The sequence below is a fragment of the Oscarella lobularis genome, chromosome 10, assembly GCF_947507565.1.
Source record: "Oscarella lobularis chromosome 10, ooOscLobu1.1, whole genome shotgun sequence".
NCBI classification, from domain to species: domain Eukaryota; kingdom Metazoa; phylum Porifera; class Homoscleromorpha; order Homosclerophorida; family Oscarellidae; genus Oscarella; species Oscarella lobularis.
Genome location: NC_089184.1, coordinates 936,736 through 958,616, shown reverse-complemented (window position 1 = coordinate 958,616; position 21,881 = coordinate 936,736). Strand labels below are relative to the sequence as shown.

At 49.2% G+C, this 21,881-nt stretch overlaps 10 protein-coding genes across 20 annotated transcripts; 6 read left to right on the top strand and 4 right to left on the bottom strand.

The window, feature by feature from the left end:
- Nucleotides 1-485: 485 nt before the first annotated feature.
- On the top strand, nt 486-3,892 carry LOC136192409 (cyclic nucleotide-binding domain-containing protein 2-like). 7 transcript variants are annotated; one of them, XM_065981007.1, is made up of 14 exons: nt 512-754; nt 809-869; nt 920-1,076; nt 1,132-1,169; nt 1,223-1,597; nt 1,654-1,842; nt 1,896-2,059; nt 2,109-2,271; nt 2,329-2,474; nt 2,530-2,602; nt 2,646-2,711; nt 2,773-3,138; nt 3,200-3,345; nt 3,391-3,892. In XM_065981007.1, exons 5-14 carry the CDS (start codon nt 1,301-1,303, stop codon nt 3,749-3,751), a joined length of 1,971 nt encoding a protein of 656 aa, XP_065837079.1. In that variant the 5' UTR covers nt 512-754; nt 809-869; nt 920-1,076; nt 1,132-1,169; nt 1,223-1,300; the 3' UTR covers nt 3,752-3,892. The 7 variants fall into 7 exon arrangements, with proteins under 7 accessions (XP_065837078.1, XP_065837079.1, XP_065837082.1 ...); XM_065981006.1 differs by adding an exon at nt 486-503 and having other exon boundaries at nt 549-754; nt 920-1,597; XM_065981010.1 differs by having other exon boundaries at nt 512-666; nt 729-754; nt 920-1,597.
- LOC136192415 (sentrin-specific protease 8-like) lies at nt 1,982-4,627 on the bottom strand. The gene is made up of 2 exons (XM_065981020.1): nt 2,629-4,627; nt 1,982-2,566 (listed from the first exon to the last, which is right to left on the bottom strand). Exon 1 carries the CDS (start codon nt 4,613-4,615, stop codon nt 3,938-3,940), a length of 678 nt encoding a protein of 225 aa, XP_065837092.1. The 5' UTR covers nt 4,616-4,627; the 3' UTR covers nt 1,982-2,566; nt 2,629-3,937.
- Nucleotides 4,296-7,209, top strand: LOC136192407 (putative N-acetylated-alpha-linked acidic dipeptidase). The gene is made up of 5 exons (XM_065981004.1): nt 4,296-4,920; nt 4,970-5,381; nt 5,439-6,632; nt 6,689-6,873; nt 6,932-7,209. The coding sequence occupies exons 1-5, from the start codon at nt 4,664-4,666 to the stop codon at nt 7,101-7,103; spliced, it is 2,220 nt and encodes a 739-aa protein (XP_065837076.1). The 5' UTR covers nt 4,296-4,663; the 3' UTR covers nt 7,104-7,209.
- On the top strand, nt 7,206-8,991 carry LOC136192412 (DDB1- and CUL4-associated factor 12-like). Of its 2 annotated transcripts, XM_065981016.1 has the most exons (8): nt 7,206-7,450; nt 7,504-7,716; nt 7,769-7,826; nt 7,877-8,064; nt 8,119-8,178; nt 8,234-8,393; nt 8,442-8,599; nt 8,662-8,991. In XM_065981016.1, the coding sequence occupies exons 1-8, from the start codon at nt 7,259-7,261 to the stop codon at nt 8,818-8,820; spliced, it is 1,188 nt and encodes a 395-aa protein (XP_065837088.1). In that variant the 5' UTR covers nt 7,206-7,258; the 3' UTR covers nt 8,821-8,991. The 2 variants fall into 2 exon arrangements, with proteins under 2 accessions (XP_065837088.1, XP_065837086.1); XM_065981014.1 differs by having other exon boundaries at nt 8,234-8,599.
- Nucleotides 8,920-9,708, bottom strand: LOC136192416 (small ribosomal subunit protein eS17-like). Its single transcript, XM_065981021.1, has 4 exons — nt 9,567-9,708; nt 9,353-9,504; nt 9,122-9,293; nt 8,920-9,063 (listed from the first exon to the last, which is right to left on the bottom strand). The coding sequence occupies exons 1-4, from the start codon at nt 9,567-9,569 to the stop codon at nt 8,986-8,988; spliced, it is 405 nt and encodes a 134-aa protein (XP_065837093.1). The 5' UTR covers nt 9,570-9,708; the 3' UTR covers nt 8,920-8,985.
- Nucleotides 9,608-13,255, top strand: LOC136192413 (zinc finger protein 277-like). Of its 3 annotated transcripts, XR_010671134.1 has the most exons (4): nt 9,608-10,836; nt 10,891-10,938; nt 11,168-12,422; nt 12,487-13,255. XR_010671134.1 is itself a non-coding variant. In XM_065981017.1 (2 exons), the coding sequence occupies exon 1, from the start codon at nt 9,612-9,614 to the stop codon at nt 10,806-10,808; it is 1,197 nt and encodes a 398-aa protein (XP_065837089.1). In that variant the 5' UTR covers nt 9,608-9,611; the 3' UTR covers nt 10,809-10,836; nt 10,891-11,131. The 3 variants fall into 3 exon arrangements, 2 of the variants coding, with proteins under 2 accessions (XP_065837089.1, XP_065837090.1); XM_065981017.1 differs by lacking the exons at nt 11,168-12,422; nt 12,487-13,255 and having other exon boundaries at nt 10,891-11,131; XM_065981018.1 differs by lacking the exons at nt 11,168-12,422; nt 12,487-13,255 and having other exon boundaries at nt 9,608-10,840; nt 10,891-11,131.
- Nucleotides 11,020-13,577, bottom strand: LOC136192408 (diacylglycerol lipase-alpha-like). Its single transcript, XM_065981005.1, has one exon. It carries the CDS (start codon nt 13,210-13,212, stop codon nt 11,164-11,166), a length of 2,049 nt encoding a protein of 682 aa, XP_065837077.1. The 5' UTR covers nt 13,213-13,577; the 3' UTR covers nt 11,020-11,163.
- On the top strand, nt 13,370-15,940 carry LOC136192411 (RNA polymerase II elongation factor ELL-like). Its single transcript, XM_065981013.1, has 13 exons — nt 13,370-13,549; nt 13,601-13,651; nt 13,704-13,945; nt 14,014-14,196; nt 14,263-14,333; nt 14,389-14,447; nt 14,506-14,565; nt 14,623-14,672; nt 14,837-15,050; nt 15,105-15,385; nt 15,438-15,609; nt 15,665-15,706; nt 15,760-15,940. Exons 1-13 carry the CDS (start codon nt 13,400-13,402, stop codon nt 15,853-15,855), a joined length of 1,671 nt encoding a protein of 556 aa, XP_065837085.1. The 5' UTR covers nt 13,370-13,399; the 3' UTR covers nt 15,856-15,940.
- On the bottom strand, nt 15,904-17,901 carry LOC136192414 (arrestin domain-containing protein A-like). Its single transcript, XM_065981019.1, has 12 exons — nt 17,710-17,901; nt 17,582-17,655; nt 17,412-17,531; nt 17,296-17,358; nt 17,049-17,155; nt 16,868-16,992; nt 16,719-16,815; nt 16,543-16,667; nt 16,408-16,489; nt 16,262-16,357; nt 16,103-16,190; nt 15,904-16,050 (listed from the first exon to the last, which is right to left on the bottom strand). Exons 1-12 carry the CDS (start codon nt 17,769-17,771, stop codon nt 16,013-16,015), a joined length of 1,077 nt encoding a protein of 358 aa, XP_065837091.1. The 5' UTR covers nt 17,772-17,901; the 3' UTR covers nt 15,904-16,012.
- LOC136192406 (uncharacterized) lies at nt 17,811-21,869 on the top strand. Of its 2 annotated transcripts, XM_065981003.1 has the most exons (14): nt 17,811-17,965; nt 18,018-18,130; nt 18,238-19,133; nt 19,187-19,459; nt 19,510-19,890; nt 19,951-20,076; nt 20,130-20,285; nt 20,342-20,501; nt 20,560-20,636; nt 20,688-20,825; nt 20,882-21,013; nt 21,067-21,215; nt 21,269-21,428; nt 21,488-21,869. In XM_065981003.1, the coding sequence occupies exons 2-14, from the start codon at nt 18,106-18,108 to the stop codon at nt 21,776-21,778; spliced, it is 2,964 nt and encodes a 987-aa protein (XP_065837075.1). In that variant the 5' UTR covers nt 17,811-17,965; nt 18,018-18,105; the 3' UTR covers nt 21,779-21,869. The 2 variants fall into 2 exon arrangements, with proteins under 2 accessions (XP_065837075.1, XP_065837073.1); XM_065981001.1 differs by having other exon boundaries at nt 17,825-18,130.
- Nucleotides 21,870-21,881: the final 12 nt, after the last annotated feature.

The following is a 21,881-nucleotide window of genomic DNA, read 5'->3' as shown; positions in this document are numbered from 1 at the left end:
CCTCTGAGCCGTTTCTCACTCGAGCCTAACGTGAGTCGTGCCCATTAGCGACAATAAGACCGCAGTAATCGCGAATCCCAGTGCGTAGACCGAGGCCGAAGCCCCCCATTGCCCTGCCTACAGGCTCCGGCACGGCATTATACCGTGGGCCACGCTGAGTCAACTATCCAGACTTGCCTTTTGCCAAATCTCCCGGGTCGATCCGTCAAGGACGAGACGCAGATTGCTCCGCGACCCATCCACCCTCAGCCGCGACTGAAGGAAATTAGGGGCGCGCTCTGCTTATATACTATGACCCCGCCCATCGCTCTGATTCGCCTGCTGGTTTCCGCTCTTCGTGCTCATTGGCTCTTTCGAGAGAAGGTGTCAAAAGGCAAACCGGTTTCGATTCCGGTTTGATGAAATATTGCATAACGATTTCGGTTAGAGGCGACAGATATTGCACCTACATCGAACAAGATGGCGGAGAAAACGTGGCCGCGACGAAACGAAAGCGCTGTTAGGTACGTCTTTCCATTGTTTTTCGCCGCTCATTTCGTCGCACGAAGATACGGGCGTCCGATTCACGTGATACGGAATGATCGATGGGGAAGAAGTTCGTTTCGAGGCCATTCTCGACCGAATTCGAGCGAAACGCGGCGTCTACTACGATTAATCTGCAGAGAAGTAGGAGCGCAACTCGTCGTTCGCTTGGAAAATCGAAGGAGAACGTCGAATTGCTTTCCTAGCTCCTCGAGCGAACTTTCCGAGCTAAGTAAGGCATAAAACGCTCTTTTTTCTGTAAGGCGAATGCAGTTTCGAAGTCTAGACTCGTTCGAACGTCTCGGTTCAGCGGAAAAGGCAGTCGTTTCGAAAAGAGAGCGAAATTTGTATGAAACGTGTTAGAATATTACGAAAGGGGGTCACTTTTGCATTTTAGACGATTTGATTTCAGTCCGACGTAACACTTGGAAATTTTCAGCCTAAAAATCAATAAATAAATACATATAGATTAGAGTCTTGCCTGAAGAGCTTTGGCTCTTCTATCTTCGTCGTCCTCCTCCGCCAGCTCAGACAAACACGGCGAATGCAAAGAGGCAAATGAACGACTGTTATCGGTGTCAGGGAATTATAGAGGTTTTCCATAATTAGCAACACGTGATCCATTGATCCACACAGGATCGAGAGAGGTCTCCTTTTCGTTATTCTTCAGCCCATTATGGCTTCAAATCGGCGAATTTAGGGACACCGGACATATTTCCTGTTTATGCGCAACCAATCAACAATTGAATTAATTTCCTTATTAGACGACATCTCGTGAATGTCTCGTGAGACACAAACAAAGGGCGTTGCGAACGGTATGACAGACTTCCGCCCCAAAACCAGCAAAATCCTTTCGAAACGGCACAGCGTGGCGTTTATTGCATCCATCAGAAGGCCTCCAGCAGCGCGAAAGCATTCTGCGGGTCACGGGGCTGATCAGGGCACAGTCGAACAGCCCAATTTGCATCGCAGCGTTCTGAAGAGGCGACTCTCCAAGCCGATGTTACTGACGGAGCCACTGCAACCTCCAGATAATCAGCCAGAGGAAAGAAAAGAAAAGAAAGCGGCTATTCCGGTTTGTACTATAAATTAATTGCCTCAAGTTCTTTTGACGTTACTTGATTTGTGCAGCCGTTGGATTTATTTAGAAAAGCAGTTCGTATTGTTTTGATTTTCTACCGGTGCTGCAAGGCTCTACGAGAAAGTTCTCGAGACAAAACGGAGAGTTCCTTCATCGAAACGAGATTCTTTGCAATGAAAGCAGCCGAAGAAGCAAACAAAGTCGGGTTCAACAAAACCGAATACAAACGCGGATTTGGAGTAAACGAAACCGGATGATATACTACTTAGAACTCCTCACGATTTTGTTATAGTCAGTCATACCGGTATCTGCTAAAGAAACTCTGGCAAAGCCGCCACTGGATCGAACAGACAAAGAGGTGGCTTTGCTGCAGGGGTTACTGCGTACATTGGACGGATTCAAGCAGTTCTCGAATGTCATTCAGCGTGGCCTCTGCAGGACAATGCAGTACTGTCGGTAAGTATAGACAAAAATTATCGCTATCACATGCAATTGCTGTTCTCAGTTACGGTGGAAATCGCGTGATAGTACGAAAGGGACACGAAGGCGAACGATTCTATCTGGTTTTCTCTGGGTCGGTTTTTATCAACGACTCAGAACTAGACAAAGTATCTGGAGTCGCCATTCCAGTTACAGTCAACATCCTTTATAGAGGAAGCGTCTTCGGGGTATGAAACGTTCTTCAATCGGGCTACCCTATGCCATGTTCTTTTTCCTGTCTGTAGGAGTATGCTCTAATCAAAAAAACTCCGCGTACGGCAACGGTTCTGTCAAGAGAACCGGTCGAATTGCTTTTTGTTGATCGCGAAGATTTCACGGATATTTCCAATACGTTCGAGCTAGAGATTCAGCAAAAAATGAAATTTGTCAAGTATGTACATATGCACACACGTGGGCCTGTGTGCTAAACCAATCAATTTCCCTAGACATATACCACTTTTCAACGAATGGGAATTGAGCGACCTAGAAGACATTCTAATTCAAACAACAGCCAAAGAAGTACGTGCATTTATCGTGAACTGGACCTCTAATTTCGTTGTAGTTTCCAATTGGATCAACTATCGAAGAAGACGGAGTTACGTCCGGATGGATTTACGTTGTCATGGAGGCAAGATAACGACGCTCCACTGTAGCTACGCTCGTTGACTCTTCGTTGACTCTTCGTTTAGGGCAAGTGCAAGATATTCCGAAAGCTGAACGTCAAAAAACTGAAAGACAAAGTGTTGGGTGAGCGAAAATCGGCGGAAATGAACCGGTGGGTAAAAGAGCACGTAATGCCGCCGCTCTGCGTCTTTCGACCCAAACCGAAAAAATCCGTCGACTCGACGACGAAGCCCCCCTCGCCCGAACGACGACTCTCCCGACGACGAAGCATGACGGCGCAGCAGAGCGAGAGACGGTGGAGTCGAATGACGCCAGTTCGTAGAATAACTCGATCTATTATGATCGATCACCCGGAGAAAGACGAGAGAGAGATGACTACGCCCGAGACAATTGAAGTATTCGTGGGAGACGTCAAGCAGAACGACGTTTTCGTACGAATATCTGAAAACCCTCTCTATCTATCTATATAAAAGCTGGGATTTCTCCTTCTAGGATCTGTCACCTCTAATAACAAAACGTCAAGATGTCGAGCTGAAATTAGTGAGTTCAGGAGCCAAAGTCTTACGTTTGCCAAAGAGAAAATTTTTCCTACTGGCAAAGGACGCCCAATTAGATGCCGCCAAAAAATGTGCCATCATGTGAGCCAGCAAAATGTCTCTCCTCACAATTTCACTATTCTCTAGATTTCGTACTGACGACGAGCTCTACGACGCCTATTGCGAATACAATTCATGGCAGCGCTATCGCCTCCGAGTGATATCGGAGGAGATCAGCACGCAGATCAACAAGGGGGTCCTGCGTGCGGAAAAAAACGCCGAACAAGCGCTTGAAAGGATCCAATTGCAGGCGATGAAGCCACTCCAGTTGCCTCCTTATTTCAACTTGGATCAAGCACGTCGAGAAGGCGGCGGAGGAGCGAGAAGGAGGCGAGTGCGAACAAGCAGCTGGCACGATCAGACCACCATGTCAACCGTATCGCTCGCATCGACGAGGTTACAAAGCAGCATGCACTCGCTATCGGTATCCGCATCAGGGCACTACTAGTGGTATAAGTCGAAATAAGGATAGGGACCGGTTAAAATAATTTAGGATCGAGTGGGTCACAGATTTTGGTGCAAAGGCCCAGAATGTAATCTAGGGATTCCCTGAGGTGCAAAGCGTAATCAAATATCTGCTCTCACTAGACTAACCCTCTCTCTCTTTCTCTCTCTCTCTCTCTTTCTCTCTCTTTTACGTGGCCTGGGACTCGCGCTGCTCGCGAGCCAGCCCATAAATGAGATCGTGAAGGCGACGTCGTTGTGCGACGACGACCGACGCGTCGACGGCCTCGCCAATCGATCGTCGATCGTCGCCGAAATAGTGTCGAGCCAAGTAGTCGGCAACGGAAACGACGTGAACGCCGCAATCGTAGCCGTTCGCCTGTTTCGGGCAGTCGGCGACGTCGACGAAGCGCGGATTCGCGGCGAATAGGTACGGCGTCAATTTTAGCGCCGTTCGTCGAGCCGACGACGCGTTGGAAGCGAACGGCGACGAGTCGTAGTGACGAAAAGCGTTGTCGTGACGCGTGTAGACGAGAAGGCTCCAATGGGACCCCGTTCCGTCGTTATTCGTCGCTGTCGTCGTCGATTCCGAGTCGTTGACGACGACGAATACGTAGGATTTGGTCGAGAGGCGTAGGGAGTCGGCGACGAAGGCGATTTCGTCGTCGTCGGCGAGTTTGATCAGTTGCGCGACGTCGGGCGTGACGAATGACGACGTCTCGGCTGCGCGATCGGCGTATTCGTGCTCGAGATAGTCGAAGAAGAAGCCGATGAGACGATCGTTTAGCCAGGCGGGTGGCTCGAGCAGTCGCACGTCCGATTCGCGCAGGAGACTGTCGTGATAGTTGAGAACGACGGCGTCGTTCATAGCGACAGCTGACGTACGGGATTTTCTGGCATTGTTTTGAGAAGCAGCATGCTCAACGACGACGACGAAGCGATTCTCGATGCTTTGCCATCGAACCGTCGAAAACTATTTCAAAAACGCACCATCATTGCTTTGACAGTTACTCTCGGTGCTGTCGTTTTTGCTGTGGCATTTGGTGCTGGATTTGCAACGGGAAAAGCAAGGAAGAAGAACGACGAGACAGGCGCTTTGTCTCCAGACTACGACCTGGCTCGTGAGGCAGCTACAACTGCAATGTTGGCTTCAAACATTGAGAACAATCTCAGGTAATATAGATGATATGAATTTATTATACACTCATTTTTTTCCTGCTAGAAACCTAACGTTCTTGCCTCATATTGCCGGTGGAGAGAGAAATAAAGATCTTGCCTATTGGATTGCAGACTTGTGGCGAGCTGCTGGACTAGATCAGGTTGAAATTAAGAGATATGACGTCTTATTGTCTTACCCCAAGCAACCCAATCACGGCACTCTTGCGCGAGTCGACTCGAATGGAACGAGACTTTTTACGGCGGATCTCACAGAACCAATTGCAACACCAGATGAGAATAAACCAAACGTCGTTCCTCCATTCAATGCCTACTCGCCATCAGGAAAAGTACGCGGTGATCTAGTCTACGTCAACTACGCGAGAGTGGAAGACTTTGAAATGCTGCACAAGTGGGGAATCGACATAAAAGGGAAAATTGCAATAGCCAGATACGGTAAACTGTTTCGAGGAGACAAGGTAGTCGACAGACAGTCTATGATTCTAAAATAGAGGCATATATCTTCTTTTTCCAAGGCTGCAATGGCTGCTAAAGCGGGCGCAATCGGTCTTCTTCTTTACTCAGATCCAGCTGACTCGGCTCCAAAAGGAGCAGAAACGTATCCCAAATCGTGGTGGTTACCGACGTCTGGAGTCCAGCGAGGCACGCTGCTTGTCACCGACGGCGATCCTCTCACTCCCAACTATCCTTCAATAAAAAACGCCTATAGACGGCCACTGGACAAAGTCATGAACGACACCTTGCCACAAATTCCCGTGCTTCCTATATCTGCAATCAATGCTGGGCAACTCCTCAAAGACTTGAAGGGTCAATTTGTTTCGAATACTAGTGACTGGCAAGGTGGTCTGGGATTTTCCTACAGACTTGGTCCTGGATATGAGGACGGGACAACGGTCTATCTAGAAGTGAACAACGTTTTGGAAACGCGTCCCATTTATAACGTAATCGGTACGATTGTCGGTTCCGTAGAGCAAGATCGGTATGTACTACTGGGAAACCATCGCGACGCGTGGGTCTTCGGCGGAATCGATCCGAGCGGCGGTACGGCGTGTCTCATGGAGACCGTTCAAGGATTTGCATACATGCTCAAACAAGGGTGGAGACCGCGTAGGACGATCAAGTTTTGTAGCTGGGGCGCGGAAGAGTACGGTCTCATTGGGTCGACGGAATGGGGAGAGGAGTACGGGAAGATATTTGGAAATCGAGCCGTCGCTTATCTCAATGTTGACATACCGGTCGAAGGAAGTCATCGCCTTTACTTGACAAGCTCTCCTCTATTGAACACGGTTCTTGTCAATGCAACTAAACGCGTTTCGTCACCTAACAGCAGCTATGAGTCTTTGTATGATTTTTGGTTCCAACGCAACGGCGGCAAAGCATACTTTTTCACACCTGGGAGCGGCACTGACTATTCGGTTTTCTTTCAACACATTGGAATACCATCGAGTGACACCGAATTCAGTTATGATTACGACAAGCTCAAGATATCCATCTATCCGGCTTATCATTCTGTACATGACACGTTTGCCTACGTGAAGAAGTTTGTCGATCCAAACTTTCACTATCATTTGACAATAGCTCGGGTGTGGCTGCAAACAGCCTTTTCGCTGAGCGACGAACGCGTTCTACCATTGGACTGCGTCGCCTATGCTAACGCTCTACAAACATATGTAACGCAGCTGGAGAAAACGGTAACGGACAAGCTTCAGGTATGCTCTCTTTTTTTCTTCATCAACTTTGAGAGTACTAATATTTGGGGGAGCAGGATCAGAACATCAGTTTGACGGCGTTGGTATCCGCTGTAGACGACTTTGCCAAACGGGCGACAAGTTTTACGATGCCTGGACCGGATGCAAGTGACCTGACCGTTAGAATGATCAATGATCAGCTAATGCAGTTGGAGAGAATGTTTGTTGTACCTGAAGGCCTGCCCGGAAGACCCTGGTACAGGTAAGGAAATTGTCTTTTGGCACGACACGTACACTGATTATGACATCTACGTTTTTAGACACATTGTCTTTGCTCCCAGTTCCCATAACGTTTATGCATCGTCAAAGTTTCCTGGTATTGTCGATGCTCTTTTTCCTGACAGTCCTGACTGGGAGTTGGTGAAGCAGGAGCTGTCAATTGCTCTACTGACAATTCAACAAGCCTCGGAATCAATCATCCAAAACCATTAGATAGATATGATTCCGGATTTGGGGGTTTTACTTTTCCGCCCTGACACGTCATTATCTAGTTGATGTCAACTAACAACTTTTAAAAATTCACGTGACATTAATTTCGTCTGTGATATCACAATACGTCGTCCCCTCGCGTGCTTTGCGCACGACAAATGGACGTACCCGAATACGTGCGAACGCGAGCGGCTCACGGCGCGGCGCGACTCAACAGCGAGTACAAAGCGTCGTCGCTGCCGGCGCGCCTGCAAGAACGCGAAATTCGTCTCGACGCCGACACGGACAAGGTCTTCGCTTCCGAATGGCTCTCGAACACGCACGTCGTCTGCGGAACGAAATGCAATCAGGTTCGAGATCCGCTCGATCGTCGATCGCGTCACGAGGCGAAGTTTTCGTGAAGCTTCTCGTTATCGACGTCGAAAGACGGCAGACGACTTCCATTCCTACGCTCGATCCCCATCCCACGATGGGCGGGCCCGGCGTGCGATGTCACTGCGGCATACACGACATCGCCGTGTCGCCGCGCGGCGATTTTCTCGCGACGGGCGGGCGAAATGCGAACGATTTGGCTGTCTATCGGATGCCGTTCTTCGATCCCCATCTAGTTGGCCATGTGAGAAGGCGGGGCACGAAAGAATTTAATTAGGAAGCCAGGCTTTTTTTAGAATCATCGAGATTGGATTTTTGCCTTGACTTGGATTGACGAAAATTACGTTGTAACCGGTACCGTCGCGACGTTTTTAAAATTTAATTTATTTTTTCAATTTTCTCAGGTTCACGTGATTCCACCGTGTCTGTTTGGTGCATGCGAAGCGGCAGGCCGGGTCACGAGTGCGACGGATGTCGATCGATCAGGTCGAGTCCGCGCGACGAGTTTGGGACGCTCTACAGTCGGCCAGCACTCACTAAGAGTCTTCACAATGAACGCGTACGAGCGCTGGCGCACAGCAAAGACACGGAGGCAAGCTCAATAGCGCGTTTGTTTACATTAACACGAAGTCTGGTTTTTTGACAGATTCTAGGAATTCTTTCTAGTTCATCACTTCACTTCTGGGATTCAGCAACGTTTCAATCAGTATGACTGCGTGGAGCACTTCTTTGTAGCACAATTGCAATGTGATCATGTTTAGATAGGTAACACTCGGTTGCCTCACGCTGTCGAAAACGTGTCGCTTGCCCGACATCCTACGATGCCTTTGTATGCTAATGGTTCTCAAAATCACATAACGTTTGTGGATGAACGAGACTTTAAGTTGAAGCAGTCGGTGAACGCTCCTGATCACAGGCATGGTGAGCTACGCATAGTGTACATAACATACGTCTCCCTACGCCCTATAGATCCCGGGGTGAGATCATTAAGCTTTTATGAGAATATACTAACTGTTGGTGGGGGGCGCGGAAAAGTTGCGTTTTTTGACGTCAGAGCCTGTAAGTACTTAGAAAGACAAGACGATACGAAATCCTTCTGCTATTTGGACACTGGGCCAGGGCATCTTGTAAGGCTCGCATAGTCTATCTATCAAGTGTTCCTCATTCTTTTGATGTCTTGTACTTGTAGCGAGAAGACCCCACGTATTTGTATTATTTTTCTGAAGAGCCCCGGCCGCCCAATGCCGTCTATACGCATTGCTACGATCGTTCGCATTCGAGACTTTTCACTGGCGGTGGACCACCCCAGCTCGGACTTTTTGGAAACTATGCAGCAATATGGCAATAGAAAAAATTTATACGAGAGTTCCTATTCTATATATTCATTCATTTGTTTGTTTAAGAAAAGAAGCGAGAGTATAACCTATGAAGTCGCTGAGACCAAACGTTTTTTTGAGTATTTTTATTTTTCAGATATTGTGTGTATGTACGAACGAAAAAAGAGAACACGAGTCTATTTTCCCGACTTCTGATAGACTGTTTGGACGACGGGAGGATGCACGACTTGAAGACCCGGCACGTCGCCGAAATCCTGCACAAAGAAACAAAAAATCAATGGTAAGCGGCCACGCCCACCATTTTTCCCTTACCAAGACTTTGAGCATTTCTTTCGTGTCCGGATCGATCTCGATGATGTCTTGTTCGATAGCGGACACGTCTGGAACGTAGTTGTCGCGTCGCTCTCGCTCCTCTTCCTGCAATTTGATCGATATTCCGTGCACGGGGCCTTTCTGTATGCGTTTCATCAAGTGCGTGACGAATCTACGTGCAATGGGTCGTCTTTCGACGTTGTTTCCGCGCGTGTAAGGCATCGCGTTTACCCGGCGATCTTATTTCGTAGCCGCTTGCTCGGTATGATAGCGATTTCCTCGCATATTCGCTTGTTCGTGTGGAAGTCGAGCGTGAGTCGCGTGTAGTACTTTTCGACGATAACTCGCGACGCTTTCTTGACCGTCTTCGTTCGCACGCGTCCCTGTAAAAGCCAACCGTTAGGTAGAGCTCACGACGGCGTCGATTCGATCGGATTCGCCTTACCATGATTACTCTCTGAGTAGCGAGACAGAGAACGCATGCGCAGCAATGGCGTTCCAAACAACCGCCGCTCTCGAGGCCCTAGTCTTCCCCGAACAAACTCCAGGCACGCAAAACGACCCAGAACGACCTCGCCAAATGGCCTGCGTTCTCTGCGACGACCAGTTTGCCTATCCAACCGAAAAAGACGCCCTCTTCACACACCTCGTCGCCAAACACAAGCTCGTCGTCGGCGAAATCGATCAAATTCACGACGTACCAGAATACGTAGCCTACTGGAAACGTCGCCTAACCGAAGCCCCCCTCGAAACCTTTCTAACCGTAATAAAAACGAACACGCAGCAGGACGCGCGTCCCGGAACACAAGAGGAGTATTATTTCCTCTGCGACGCGCTACCGGAAGATCGGCGCCTGCGCGAACGCCTCCAACGCGAACGGCTCGCCTACATGCTCGCCGTTCAAGAGGCGGAGCGGCGAGAAACGAATTTCGATCGCGAGTGTCTGTTCTGCGCCGAACGATGCGGTCCGAGTCGAAACGACCTTTTCGCGCACATGTACGAGGCTCACAGTTTCAATTTGGGTAGTCCGGATAATGTCGTGGGCGTGGCTCGTTTTTTGGATGCAATTCAGGAGAAGTTGGATCGGAATGTGTGTCTCTATTGCGAGAAGGTGTTTCGCGATCGAACGACGTTGAAGGATCACATGAGAAAGAAGCAGCATCGGAAACTGAATCCGAAAAATCGGGAATACGATCAGTTTTACTTGATTAATTATCTTGAGTTGGGGAAAAACTGGGAGGCACTTAGAGGCGAAGAGGACGGCGAGGACGATTCTGAGTGGGATGATTGGGTGGAAGATTCTCGGTCGTCATTCGTTTGTCTTTTATGTCATACGGCTCATCTCTCTGCTGATTCTGTGTTTGAGCACATGAAGGCTGAGCATGGGTTTGATTTTCTTGCGTCTGTGCGGGGATTGGATTTCTATGCAAGAGTTAAAGTGGTAAATTTTATCCGACGTCGCGTTCATGAGCGTTGCTGCTTCCACTGCGAGAAGGAGTTCCGGACGTCGCGCGAACTTTTGGAGCACATGGAAAGTGAAAAAGGACATCTCCAATTGCCTGAGGACAAAGTGACGTGGGATCAGCCGGAGTACTATTTTCCAACATATGAGAATGATATGCTGCTCTCGGCTTTGGAGCAGCAGGACAGCGGTGATGAGAAGGAGGAAGAGGGAGAGAAAGAGTGAAAACTAACGACGTTGAAGCCCCTCTGTTGTGGGTACTTTATATAGATGAGTAATAATAAATTCATGGACAATGTTCTAACAGGTGGCCTTCTCTCATTCATCTCTCTAACTATGACTTCAAAACAAGCAGGTACGGGCTATGTGCAGTACGTTCTTTGTTCCATACAAATGATCATCCTTCATTCCCTCAAGACACGCATGATACACATCCTTAAACTCCAGTTAGACCATGCTGGTCTTTTAATTAAGCAGGGTTCTACTGACAAAATAGAAATTTTTACCTTTCCAACAAACAGCTCCACCAATTCTATCATGCATTACAGTATGAGTCACTTCAATTTAGAAAATGTCTTCTTCAGATTGACGACTCGCGGCGTGAACTCAATTTGACGTCACCACACCGCGGCAAAACGTTCTGCAACGCCTCATTCACCTTATTTGGAACGTGATCACCAACCATAGCAGGCCCAAGCAAAATAGTGTGCAAAAAACGATAATCCGTCCAATAGGCAACATACTGTCTCTCCCTCGTCGGACGCCGAGACGACGGCACTCGAGCGAGATAAATAATATTGCCGGGAGCGTGCAGAAGCGGCTGCGGAATTTCCGGATGAACGTGTGGGGATTGTGGACTGGCGGGAAGAAGTCGATCCGTATCGCCTGCTTCAACGTCATCGATGTCAACGCAATCGGTGCGCGGGCAGCAGCGACAGCAGCAGATGCAGCAGCACGTGAGTAGAATGCTACACTTGGGCGCGCGCGTCTTTTTCGCCTCGTCGCGCATCATATCGCGCAATTTATACATATTCGGAAAATTCAAATGCGAGACGACGTCCTTCCCCAGAACGACGGACGTCGTGAATTTTTTCGTGTACTCGACGACGTTGTCGCTGACGAGCGCGCCCGGCGGCGAGTAGGCGAAACAGACGACGTTCCACTCGGGATGCCGCGATCGAAGAAGAATAGCGAGAAGACTCGCCGTTCCAGCGCCGAGCGAATGACCGAGAACGACGAGATTATACGTCGTCGACGTCGGTTGGACGCGTTTTGCGCGTTGAAACGCTTTCGCGAGAAGATCCTTTTCCGTCAGCGTTTTCATCACGTGTTGCGCCGCCTCGAGAATTCCCTTGTGCGCGTGGAATTCGATTTCGTTGCCGGCCGCCGAGTCCGTTTTCATCGGGACGGGTTCCTTGAACGCCGTGATGTCGGTGAGAGCGTCGCTCATCGACAACGTGCCGCGACACGCGACGATGACGGCGGACTTTTCGTGGTCGACGGCAACGTAGAACGCCGGCTTAAATGTCTCGTTCTCGAAACTCACGTAGATGAGGTCCTCCTCGTCGAGATTCAACGTGCGTCGAACTGCCGCCGTGTCGCACTCGCAGCAATTATCTCCGCCGACGATTTCCCCGAGACAACAAGCGCAACATCGACATCCTGGAATGAGCCGGCACAGTCCCGTGAAAACGTGATCGTAGACGAAAAACATCCACCCGTAGGCGGCGAGAGCGTATTTCATAAAATACGCCGCGTTTTTGTACGCCGTCACTTGGACGTAGTCGTCGAAATCAAACGGAGCACAAATCCCTTCGGAATCGTTTGCTCCTTTATAAGGTAAGGCTCCACTTGTGATATCAGACTTCTCGTTATACGCGCGTTCTTCCGCTTCCTGTCGCAGTTGAACGAGCGTTAATCCGGCGCTGACGTCGGAAGCAATCATGTCATCAATGTCGTGAAAATAATCTGCAAATAGACGACTGACGTCACCGATGATGCGTCCGCGCGTTGCCTTGTCGTCGATGTCCGCGCAGCAGCAGAAGAAGCGACAGCGTCGCGACCACGTGCGATGGGCGCGCTCATGCCGATCAGAATCGGTTAACTTCCGTTCACTAGCGCGCGTCGGCGCGTGAATGATGCCGCACGGATCGAAAGTGCAGAGAATCTTCACGACAAACGCGCCGATCGTTACCCAGCCAAAAATAAGGAGAGTCCGAATGGAATTGGCGTTCGCGGCGATCGCCCACGCAAAACCGACAGCCATCCATGGAATTTCGACGAAGAGAAGGATAATTCGTGCAAGGATGAGGCGTGGCACCCATAGGCGTTTATGAGTGTCGAAAATCGAGCCGCGAAGACTGTTCGCGACGATGAGAAGCTCGATTAGTGCACAGAGAAAGTGAATGGCGACGTGAACACTGAGAAAGACGGTGAGATTCGTTTCGTATGTCGTTTCGTTCGTCGCGTTTTGTATCGTCTCGTTGTGCGCGGCGTCGAGATGCTGCGTGAGTACAAAGGCCGTTCCAATCATCCAGCCGATGCGCCAGAGAAGACTGACGACGGCTGGGAAAAAGAGGTCGTCCGTTCCTACGGCCCACGACCGTCCGAAGAGATACAGAGCGGGCATGGCTACACGTACGCATGCTCAGACCTCTAATTGAAAGAACGTTTGCTGTCTCGACTTGCAGAAAAAGACTTACATTACTGATATTTAACTAGCTAGTCGTTCGGACTAAATTTAGAGAGAAACTTCACTTCCTGTATGACAACGTCTCCACGGAATGTGACGTCAAGGAAGGTCCCGTCTCGCGACGATGGCCTCCGCATTGTCGGCTCGTTCTGCTCTCAAACCGGGCACGAACTACCCGGTGACGCGCGATCCGGATTCGTCTCATCGTTCGCTCACAGTCGTCAAATTAACCGACGTCTTTCTCACAGCGCTCAACGAGTTTCAATCGTCGAAGGTAAGCGCAGCTCTTCTTTCCCTCCAATCCTCGACGAATTGCGTCGTGCAGGGCAAAAAGAAGAGCCTCGCCTTGCGTTTCAAACCGGACAAAACGGGAGGGGTACGATTCGCGCCTCCGTCGAACGTAGAAATTCATTTCCGCGCCGCTTCAGATAATTCGCTTCCACGGAACGAAATCGGATCGCGAATTCGAATTCGACTTCCGTCCCGACGGCGGCGCCGATCGCGCCGGTCAATCGAGCTTCGACTGCATCGTTCATCGTCCGCGAAAGCGATCGTGCTCAATGATGGGCGCTCTCGTGCCGAAAATGACCGTGCGCGGCAGCGCCGATTCCTATCAGACGACGCGCAAGCGCGTACAACAGGCCGCCGAAGAAATGAAAAACAAGAATACGTAGGAAAACTCGATTGCGTGCCATTGTGGTGTGGGGGTGATGTTTTTCCCCCCCTCCCTTTATAAAGCCCCAAGGAGATTGAAGTGAGGAAGGCGAAGGGGGGTGGTAGTAGTAGTAGCACTCGTTCGGGAGGACGAATGAGAGGGAATGCTCGATTGTCGCGAGGAACGCCGAGCCGGTTGACGACAACGGCGGCGGTAGCGGGTCATCGGACGGTGGCGGCGGCAGTGCGAGTGTCGAAGCCATTGAGGTAGAAAGGGTCTTTGTTTTTTTGCTCGTTCGGCAGTCGTCTTTGGGGGGCCCGTTGGGGGGGTAGGAGTCGAATTTTGCATCTATTGGGATTGCGGCCCTGTGGGAAGGTGGAGTTGATGGCTCGATTAGAAAAAGGTCAACGTCGTTTTTGCTCGTTTCATTGGCTTCTTGGATGCGATGGAATGTTTAGATTCGAAGGAACGAATGCAGAAGATCGATATGCAAAAGATTGACAGCATTCTGGAAGAGGTCGGCGTAAGAAAACTCGATTATATCGTCGTCGCGACTCGTGCGCCTCTTTCTCAAGGTTGCCGAGTTAAAAGACGGAAAATATCAGCTGCAAGACGGCTTGATATCCGAGCTCGAGGTAAGTAAAGCAGACACGTGTCGTCGCCCTTACGACAATCCCGGTATCTTTTTAAAGATCGAAACGTGGCCTTTTTACACAGAGCAGGAGAAACAGCTAATGCGAAGGTCAGGAAAATCTCTCGTACACTAAACAGCACATCAAGCCTAAAGAGGGTCCCAATATTTGTTTATACTACTACACGAAGTGACTGCTTTAGACATTCTAACTCTCATAAACGCCCTTATCTTTCTTTTATTTGAGGACACGATTGACCACGTCTTTTCCCCAGGATTATCATTGCGAAGCGCAATTTGAGGGTTTCGCCGTCTAAATCGTCTGTGCCGCAACAGGCGGCGACGGCGATTCCTTCTACCGTCGTCAAATCGGTGTCGAGGGAAAACTCGCCGGCAGCACCTCCCAAGCCAAAGCCAAAGCCCAAGTCCAAGCCGTCGCAGAACGACGTCAAGCCGCTAAAAAAGGAGCCGGAAACTCAAAGCGAAAATGTTTATATATTTATATATATATATAAGAGAGGAAATTGATTGTTTGTCGTGTAGAAGTGTCGTAAAAGGCCGTCGGCCGTCCCCGCGAGTAGCCGGATCGAACGAGCAAAACAGCCTAAAATCGACGAACGGCGAGAGGCAAAGGCGATAGTAAAAGTCAAACGCCCAGGCGACGATGCGGCGAAGCGCCAAAGGAAAAAAAGCGAAAACGGGGACTCGCTCAAGAGTCCGCCAGTAAAAGCGGCAAAAAAACGAAAATTAAAGGAGGAAGAGGAGCCGGCGGAATCGCCACCGGAAGCCGCGTCGTCGACGTCCGTCATGCCTGATTACATGAAGTAGAGCGTAGTTTCGCTAGCTGTATGCTGATGCGGGCTTTTCTTCTTATAGTACGTACACGACGATCACGTCGCATGAACAGCGAACGCGATACAAAAACGATTTCAATTTGGAGTATCCAAAGTATTTGGAGTTGCAGAAGAAAGTTTCTGGCGTTGAGAGTCGATTTGCCGACTTGAAAGAGCAGAGGAAACAATGCAAGAAAGGAACGCCAGAATTTAAGGTTACTATTTAATTGAAAGCTTATCATGAATATTATTTTCGATTTTTTATTTTAGAAAATTGAAAGAAAAATTATGGAGGAATACGACGTTTTGGCGGTGTGAAGTCAGGTAAACTTTTTTGGCTCTATCTGACGTTTTTCTTTCTCTAGAATGAAAAGTATCAGGAGGCCAGCTCCGAGGTGAAAATCCTCCACGAGAAATTAAGCCACATAAAGAAACTGATTGTAGAGTACGATGCGAAATGAATTAATTTGATCATTTTTTGTAGAGATTGGAGCGGTAGATTCGTAGAATAACTTTTCGGATGGATCCTTATTTATGTTTGAGAAATAGCCAATCAATCAGCGACATCGAAGCAAAAAACGTGCAATTAGCAAAGAAAAGAATTCACGCTAGCGGATTTCACTGGAAGCCAGGTATGCCAGCAAATGCTTGGGACGCTACAAAAAAATTCATAGACAGTGTGCGTCTCAACTCGGAGAGGTGACTAACCAAGAATTTCGGCAGCAACTGCAAAGGGTCCAACGACTGGCGTCTGCACGCACTGAGCAACCCACGGTGGCGGTTGCCATTGTTGCCACTGAAAAGAAACAAAACAAAGGATTGTTGAGTAAGATCTTATATGGTACACCACAGTGATGGAAGTCTTACGTGGAGATTGAGTGGAGCGTATATTTGGACTGGAGCGTGGATTTCTATGTCTGGAGCCCAAGGCACTTGCATTTCAATATCGACATGGTAGGTACACTATACAAATAAAACCGTAGTCTATTCAATAGCACATCTGTTTCACTAACCTGGACTGCTGATCCTTTGGTGGATGGCTGAAAATTTTCCTTGGTTGCTCCGTCTTTGCGCCAGAGTTCCAGTGGAACGTCGCTGGAAACACGACGTTGTGCGTGCGTGCGTGTGTAACGTAATTTCACTCTTACCTGGACTTCTGATCATGAGCCTTGCAACCGTCATACTTATTCTGGCACACAACGTCAACGAGCCGCAACGAGTCGTGCTGACTACGATCGTCATCTTTTCCCTTCAGGTGAATGACTCTCATCAACTGAAAACGAAGGCAATCACCACAAATAAACTCCATCACGACCCTGCCCACCTTAACAACAAAATTTTCAATATCGACAGCGGATTGATTATCAACGTCGACGTGAATCTGAGCCACCTCCCCGGCCATGTAAGAATTCTTATCCATTCTAAGTAAAAGCAATACGAACGCGCCCCATCTTTCATCTCAGGAGACCCCACGTTGCCTTGACGAGAACATCCCCACGAGGTATACAACAACACGTGCGCACGGTGCCCTGCTTCGTGTACTCGACCGGCTGAATGGCCTGACGCAGTTCGCTGTAAACGACGAGCGGCTGCTTGCACTAGCACACGAAGGCGCCACATCTCTCAAGTAGTACTCAATTAGCGCGCCCTTTACCACAAGGTCGTGCTTCGTCCCAGGTATGTCCACCTCCGCCTTGACCACGTAGTTGATCTTGGCAGTCCAGTGCTGTTCAAAATGTTTTCCTTTCATGCGATAAATGCCTAGATCGAGATAGTGTAGGAACCCCCTCTCTCGATCCCTCCCTAGCTACTAGGGTCAGAGGCCGGGAATATATATAAAATGCGCTCTCCATGGTGATTAGAATACATGAGAGTGATACTAAAGAGACTTTGTCGCTTACCGGGCAGTCCTTGGGGCAGGTGATACTGGAAGGGATAAGAGTATGATCCCATAGGAAAACCTCCTGAGATACAATGAGTTGAAATAGAAAAAATTTCGATAGTTTGTTCTCTTTACCGGGGTAGTCGATGAGACGAATGTCGACCTTGAAAAAGTCTTTTTTGCCTTTCATTTCGCCCTTTCTTCTCTCCGTTCTCTCTTCGCCGACTTGCTCGTAAAAATAGTAGTCCCATTCGCCTGGTGTGAGCTCTTGCACTAATGCCACTAGGAGGTAGCTACTGCCTTACATTTTTCGTAGCCTTTTACTTTGAGCTTGAGCCCCTTCGATGCGATTGGCTGCACGATGTTGAGATAGACACTCCTGCGCGCGAACGAGCAATAGGCCGAGTACGAAGACGTTCGAAGGCCTTATTACCCGTAAACGGTTTCACCGGCAACATATTCGCCCTTATTCGTGCGAATATAGATCTGGTTCATGGCTGGGTGGAAGTGAAAGAGACAAAAAGGTCGCTTATCCGGGAATATCGGCGAACCACAACTTTTCGCTTTGCCTCGCGACCGATTTCGGCGGAGACAGGAGGGAACGGCAGTGTGTATGCGCACGCAGGATCGACCGGGCTCTCCAATCGCCTTCCTACACAAGCAGCGTGGGCCTGCAGAAGAACTTTCACGTGATGCGCATAAACGTCCCAGAATAACAAGGGGAGCGTCGTTGTTTATCAGGGCGGGCAAGTACAAAAATCAGCACAGAGCAGCAGCAAGCGATCCACGACGAGGAGCATCGGCAACGGAAAGTGACTGCAAGCACGCAATGGCACCGCCCCTTTCGCCCGTCGGTAAGAAAAGAGGAAAGCGCTTGTTTACGAGAAGCGCTTGCCATTTGAATTTACCCATCGACACAAAACACAGTTTTCACCCTACGTGAACTCTCTTCCCCTTCTAGTGTACATTCTCGTCGCACTACTAAGACTGTTTCCTTCTTCCGTCGCGACGACGTCTATTTTCTCGCCGGCCGTCAGTCCGACGCCGCACCTCATTAGTGTGTCGACGTCGTCACTTCTTCCGACGACGACGACGACGACGACGACAAAAGGAACATTTCGCAATTCGCCGTCGACGCCGTTGACATCGTCGTCGCTGTTATTATCCTCAACAGCGTCGTCGCTGGCGCCTCCCCCGCCGCCTCCCCCGATTCCAGGCGTTGGTCACTCGCAGCTCCGATCATCGTCGTCGTTCTCTTCGTCGACTTTCGCGTCTATAGAAGTCTCGTCGTTTGACGTTTTTTTCTCGTCGTCATCCGCCGTCTCGCCCGCGTCCTCCGCTACTACAACGTCTTATGCTTCCACGCTCTCCCACACCCCCGCAGTCGTCGTCTCCCACCCGACGACAGTGCCCTTCCCATCGCCGCCGCCGCTTCCGTCGCCGCCGAGTCCGACGGTTTTTCCGTCTCGCGTTCTTCTGCCGACTTCCGCGCCGTCGGCGGCATCTTCTCTCAGTTTCGACGTGCAAATTGAATCTTCTACAGTTCTTTTGTCGACGACGACGACGACGTCGATTTTTTCTTTTGTGCCAACGCCGACTCCCCTGCCGAGTGTTATTCCTTACGAATATCTCGTACTTCATCTGACGGTTTCCTACGAGCAGTTTGACCGGCGTCTTTTCTTGGACGAGGCGGCGGTGTCCTTAGCTGGCACCCAAAGCTTGATAGTCAGAGACAATCCCTATTATAAAAACGAATCGATCGTCTATGTAAATAACAATCCAAAAGGAACTCGTGTCCTTATCAATAAATTTACGCGGATGACGTGGAGGGAGATTTTCAAGAAGAGCAGCAATCAGGTGACGTCACCAGATCGTCCTCAGTTCTAATCCTCTATTTATACCTCTTTCAGATATCTGGATATAGAGTGGGCGTTCCCGCTTGTATTCGACTCTCTCTCGCCGTTGATTTTTCTCAATTTGACGCAGATCAATTCAAATACGACTTGACAACGAACTATTTCACGTCGACTCTTCCCTCGACGTTCAAAATCGAAAACAATCCGCAAAACGCGACCGAAGTGCGAGTCTACATTGAGGGCGACATTGACAATACAGTCACGCTCATCGTTGGTTTCCAATACATGTGGAGAAACGGCATGTTTAGCAACAGAACTCGTCAAAGCGTAAGGAAGATGAAATTTTCATACACTAGCATATAGTTTGTTTTTCTTAGATTTTAGGATATGATGTCAAGGCGCCTGTTTTTATTCCTACCGGTCAGCCACCGCGTCCCTCGACGCCCGCCCCTATAACCGAAATGACGTCAACTCCAACCGTCTCCATGGAAATCCCCTCGTCGCGTCTCGTTCTTCATTTGAACATTCCCGCGGTCAACTTTGACTTTGCGCTATTTGAGTCGGGTTTGAAGACGTACTTTGCGTCGACGTTTCCGCGCGGGCTTCACATTGGCCCCGATCCGGACGAGCCGTCGGACGTCCTTATCTACGTAGCCGGAGACGAGGCGAAAAACGACGAGTTCATCTCATCGTTTCATACCCTGTGGGAGAACGAAACAAGACGGGAGGCTATTTTCGATCCAGCAGTATTGAAAAGCGTGAGGAGTAGGATATCAGAGTCTTTCTTTCTTCATTGCTCGCTTCTTTTCTTCATGTAGATTGATGGCTACGATGTTGATGATGGAGACGACAAAAAAGTGCTGCCCCAATGGGCAATAGCAGTCATTGTTGTCTTCTGCTTCGTATTTATTATTCTAATACTCCTAATCGTATTCATAGCGAGAGTACGAAGACTCAAGCTACTGCAACCGCCACGTAGATAATCATATCTTCTTAGGCTCGTTCTCGACCAAAGCGAAGGAGACGAAGAGGCAAAGAAGGCTGGCCTTCGACCTCAAATAGCTTCTATACTCCGCCATCGCGAGGCGGAGGCACAACGGCGCAAGCAAATGGAAGAACTCAGCGACGAAACATCTCCGGCGTTCGTCTTCAGGTAGAACCTAGATGTCAATAAGGGAATAGATATAGAAGGGAGCTCGTACGCTTCAGGTCAAGTCGAGAACGCTCGACGTTGCCGGTCTGTCGACGGCGTTGGAGAACGAGGAGGATCTCCTCGAAGAGTTTCAAAGTATTCCTGCGCTCATGGCAAGCGAAAGCGATGTGCCGCGCGATTGCGAGTCGAAGAATCGATATATGAACGTCTTGCCGAGTAATAATTAGGGGTCGCAAGGGAAGGGGTTCGAAGGACTTCTCTCTCTTTGCTTTAGCTCCGTCGAGCCGCGTGCCTTTGTTTCTTCGATTCGGTGAGCCTGGTTCCGATTATATCAACGCGAATTTTGTCAGAGTGAGTTTGAAGTTAAAAATCAATAAGAAATATCATTGGTCGGCGTTGTAGGGATTTGGAGACAATTCTAAGGCGTACATTGCCACTCAAGGGCCCATGGAGTCGACTATTAACGATTTTTGGAGAATGATATGGGAGCAGAACTGCAGTGTGATTATGATGGCCACTGGACTCGTGGAAAGAGACGTGGCATGTCGCTTAGAACCACTCCATCTCAAATTCATTAATTTCGTCCGCGTTTTTAGCCCAAGTGCGCTCGCTATTGGCCGGACGAGAAGCGCATCGTAGAAACGTACGGCGACATTCAAGTGACGATACAGCAACAAGTGCGAAAGGAAGATTACATGACCACTCGTTTCCTCATCGTTCACACCGACGTGGGTAGCATAGTTTGCTTTATAACGCGATGCACCTGTCTTTGCACTTGCAGAAGCAGCAATCGAGGACAGTTCTTCACCACTGGTTCACGGCCTGGCCAGATTTTGGCGTTCCTGAAGATGTTTCGCAAGTCATTCACTACTTGGAGGAAATTCGGGAAGACTTAAAGGCAAGCAAAGGTCCCGTTGTTGTCCACTGCAGGTACAAAGACTACTCGGTCCTTTTATTATTTTTTTTCAAGTCTTTTTTTCTAGTGCTGGTATTGGCCGTAGTGGCTGTCTCATGGCTGTACACGTTGGAATGCAGGATTTGGAGAAGAGCGGTCGTTGCGACGTTCTGCAGACGGTGAGTAAGCTTCGTCTTGATCGAGGAGGAGTCGTTCAGACAAAGGATCAATACGTTCTTATTTATATGGTTAGTTGCGTGCTTGAAACGAAACGACATGAGGCTTTGCTATCGGGGCTGTGCTTTAGGCCTTATACACGTACGCTACGTACTTGCAGAGCCTGATGAATATGGCCAAGTCGGATCAAACGTCTTTTGCCGACATGAGACCAGGAAATATGGTGGAAACGAATATTGGTGTGCTCGAGGCGGAAGGTGTAAACAGAGGGCTGAACAGGAAGCTCTCTCAAATGTCGAAAGAGGCTATAAAGGAGAGAGACGAAGCGTTGCTTCGCGGACAATTAAGAGCCACCTCTCCGTCGTCGGAGTCTCAGAAGGGTGCCGATGCTCCCAATTCATTAGTGCTGAATATGTCGTGATGTCGTCTTTTTCACGCGAACTCTTAGTGCTTTTTTTCTTTTAAGTGTCTACTTGGAAATCAAATATAGAATACTTCTGACCTGAAAGGTAAACGGGTATTGA

Bases quoted from the DNA above. Each gene is read 5' to 3' on its own strand.
- LOC136192409 (XM_065981006.1), top strand. From the start codon at position 1,301: ATGTCTCGTGAGACACAAACAAAGGGCGTTGCGAACGGTATGACAGAC. The intron at 1,598-1,653 runs GTTTGTACTATA...TGATTTGTGCAG, and splicing joins AAAAGAAAGCGGCTATTCCG to CCGTTGGATTTATTTAGAAA. The intron at 2,475-2,529 runs GTATGTACATAT...CAATTTCCCTAG, and splicing joins CAAAAAATGAAATTTGTCAA to ACATATACCACTTTTCAACG.
- LOC136192415 (XM_065981020.1), bottom strand. From the start codon at position 4,615: ATGAACGACGCCGTCGTTCTCAACTATCACGACAGTCTCCTGCGCGAA.
- LOC136192407 (XM_065981004.1), top strand. From the start codon at position 4,664: ATGCTCAACGACGACGACGAAGCGATTCTCGATGCTTTGCCATCGAAC. The intron at 5,382-5,438 runs GTAGTCGACAGA...TCTTTTTCCAAG, and splicing joins AACTGTTTCGAGGAGACAAG to GCTGCAATGGCTGCTAAAGC. The intron at 6,874-6,931 runs GTAAGGAAATTG...CTACGTTTTTAG, and splicing joins CCCGGAAGACCCTGGTACAG to ACACATTGTCTTTGCTCCCA.
- LOC136192412 (XM_065981014.1), top strand. From the start codon at position 7,259: ATGGACGTACCCGAATACGTGCGAACGCGAGCGGCTCACGGCGCGGCG. The intron at 7,827-7,876 runs GTACCGTCGCGA...CAATTTTCTCAG, and splicing joins CGAAAATTACGTTGTAACCG to GTTCACGTGATTCCACCGTG. The intron at 8,065-8,118 runs GCAAGCTCAATA...GTTTTTTGACAG, and splicing joins CGCACAGCAAAGACACGGAG to ATTCTAGGAATTCTTTCTAG.
- LOC136192416 (XM_065981021.1), bottom strand. The intron at 9,294-9,352 runs GTAAACGCGATG...CATTGCACGTAG, and splicing joins CTACGAAATAAGATCGCCGG to ATTCGTCACGCACTTGATGA. The intron at 9,064-9,121 runs GTAAGGGAAAAA...TTCTTTGTGCAG, and splicing joins AAGAAATGCTCAAAGTCTTG to GATTTCGGCGACGTGCCGGG.
- LOC136192413 (XM_065981017.1), top strand. From the start codon at position 9,612: ATGGCGTTCCAAACAACCGCCGCTCTCGAGGCCCTAGTCTTCCCCGAA.
- LOC136192408 (XM_065981005.1), bottom strand. From the start codon at position 13,212: ATGCCCGCTCTGTATCTCTTCGGACGGTCGTGGGCCGTAGGAACGGAC.
- LOC136192411 (XM_065981013.1), top strand. From the start codon at position 13,400: ATGGCCTCCGCATTGTCGGCTCGTTCTGCTCTCAAACCGGGCACGAAC. The intron at 15,386-15,437 runs GTAGAGCGTAGT...TTCTTCTTATAG, and splicing joins GTCATGCCTGATTACATGAA to TACGTACACGACGATCACGT. The intron at 15,610-15,664 runs GTTACTATTTAA...TTTTTATTTTAG, and splicing joins AAGGAACGCCAGAATTTAAG to AAAATTGAAAGAAAAATTAT.
- LOC136192414 (XM_065981019.1), bottom strand. From the start codon at position 17,771: ATGAACCAGATCTATATTCGCACGAATAAGGGCGAATATGTTGCCGGT. The intron at 16,668-16,718 runs GTGGGCAGGGTC...CTTCGTTTTCAG, and splicing joins TTGAAAATTTTGTTGTTAAG to TTGATGAGAGTCATTCACCT. The intron at 16,191-16,261 runs GTAAGACTTCCA...GTTTCTTTTCAG, and splicing joins ACGCTCCACTCAATCTCCAC to TGGCAACAATGGCAACCGCC.
- LOC136192406 (XM_065981001.1), top strand. From the start codon at position 17,890: ATGCGCACGCAGGATCGACCGGGCTCTCCAATCGCCTTCCTACACAAG. The intron at 19,134-19,186 runs GTGACGTCACCA...TACCTCTTTCAG, and splicing joins TCAAGAAGAGCAGCAATCAG to ATATCTGGATATAGAGTGGG. The intron at 20,502-20,559 runs GTAATAATTAGG...TCTTTGCTTTAG, and splicing joins ATATATGAACGTCTTGCCGA to CTCCGTCGAGCCGCGTGCCT.